General features: G+C 63.8%; 2 protein-coding genes across 2 annotated transcripts in view; both read left to right on the top strand.

Annotated features, from left to right (window-relative positions):
- SP2 (Sp2 transcription factor) overlaps window positions 1-41 on the top strand; it is a 9,470-nt gene extending 9,429 nt beyond the window's left edge. Inside the window, exon 7 of the mRNA XM_019474244.1 lies at window positions 25-41. Within this exon, the coding sequence (XP_019329789.1) occupies window positions 25-41 (17 nt within the window). The remainder of the gene's footprint in view (window positions 1-24) is intronic.
- Window positions 42-1,243: 1,202 nt separating this feature from the next.
- Window positions 1,244-1,277, top strand: part of PNPO (pyridoxamine 5'-phosphate oxidase) — a 5,926-nt gene continuing 5,892 nt past the window's right edge. The window contains exon 1 of the mRNA XM_009287780.2: window positions 1,244-1,258. Coding sequence (XP_009286055.1) covers window positions 1,244-1,258 — 15 coding nt within the window. The remainder of the gene's footprint in view (window positions 1,259-1,277) is intronic.

Raw genomic sequence — 1,277 nt, forward strand, 5'->3', positions numbered from 1 at the left:
GCCCCCCCTCCCCACTGTGTATAGTGTACATTGTATCATAGATTATATTGCTTTTGTGTTTACTACATGTTTAAAAAACATATGGCTTGTTATTTTTGAGCTTTTAAATTAAACAAATCCACTTTATTTTTTAGTTGTAACTGCCCGAGGTTGTTTTCTGGATTACGTGACAGATCTGTTATACTTTATTAACTGTAACTGGTTGGCCAGTGTGGAGCCAGCCGGGAGCTTTCCTTGCTAAATAAATTTAGTCACCAGAGGCAAATCCAGTGCAGCGTGTGCCGCCGAGGGTCCTTTCTCTCCCCGAGCCGGCACGGTGCGAGCCGTGGCGCTGGGCCGGGCACCGCCGTCACCGGGGCTGTGCCAGCTGCCGCCACAGCGGGACGCGGAGCAAGAGCCGACCACGGCTCTGCAGGGTGAATCCTCCAGCCGCAGCCCCTCTGTAAGCACGAGGGCGCGATCCCACCGTCCCCGGCGTGTCCCTCCCTGTCCCCTCTCCCCGCCTGCGGCACCGGAGGGCTCTGGGCTTCGTCCCCCCCCCCCGGCATGGCCGGAGGGACGTGGCCGTCCCGTGGGTCTCAGCTCACTCCGTTTTCACGACCATCTTCTTGACGGCCCGCCGGGACGTGCCGCACTTGCTGTTGATGACGGCGTTGAAGTTGCAGCCGCGGCCGCACATCTTGGTGACGTACTCTGCGGGGCGGAGGGGGACCCGGCCCCGTTCACGGGTGGCACCGTGGCCTTTCCTGACCCACCACCGTGGCTGACGTGGCGCCGGGAGGGGACGAGGGAACCCGTCCCGCTCCCGCCCCGTCCCCTACCTTTGATGGCGTTGACCACGGCCACGGGCAGGCGGAGGGGCCGCTCCATGGTGGTGTTGTTGTGGGCGATGCGCTGCCCCGTGGCCGAGGACCGGGCCAGCGTCTCCCGCGAGAAGAAGTAATCGAGCAGCCGCCGGGTCATGAGCTTGGGCTTGTCGGTGGAGACCTGCGAGAGGTCGTCCAGCTGCGGGTGGGTGATGTAGACCCCCGAGTTGGGGACCAGCTCCAGTTTGGGCCTCCCGTTCTCCTGCGGCAAGGGGGAGAGCTCTCGTCTGGGTCCTGGATGGAGCCTGGGGACCCCCCCGGCTCCATCCCCGGGCTCCCCTGGGGCACCCTGGCCCCCTCCATCCCTTGGGGACCCCCTGGGCCACCTCTCCTGTGCCCTGGGGGAACCCTCTGCTCCAACCACACCGCTGTGCCCAATGGCACCCCGGGAGGCTCGGTAGGACCCCAGGT

Source organism: Aptenodytes forsteri, unplaced genomic scaffold (genome assembly GCF_000699145.1).
Source record: "Aptenodytes forsteri isolate BGI_AS27 unplaced genomic scaffold, ASM69914v1 Scaffold25, whole genome shotgun sequence".
In the NCBI taxonomy this organism is placed as follows: Eukaryota; Metazoa; Chordata; class Aves; order Sphenisciformes; family Spheniscidae; genus Aptenodytes; species Aptenodytes forsteri.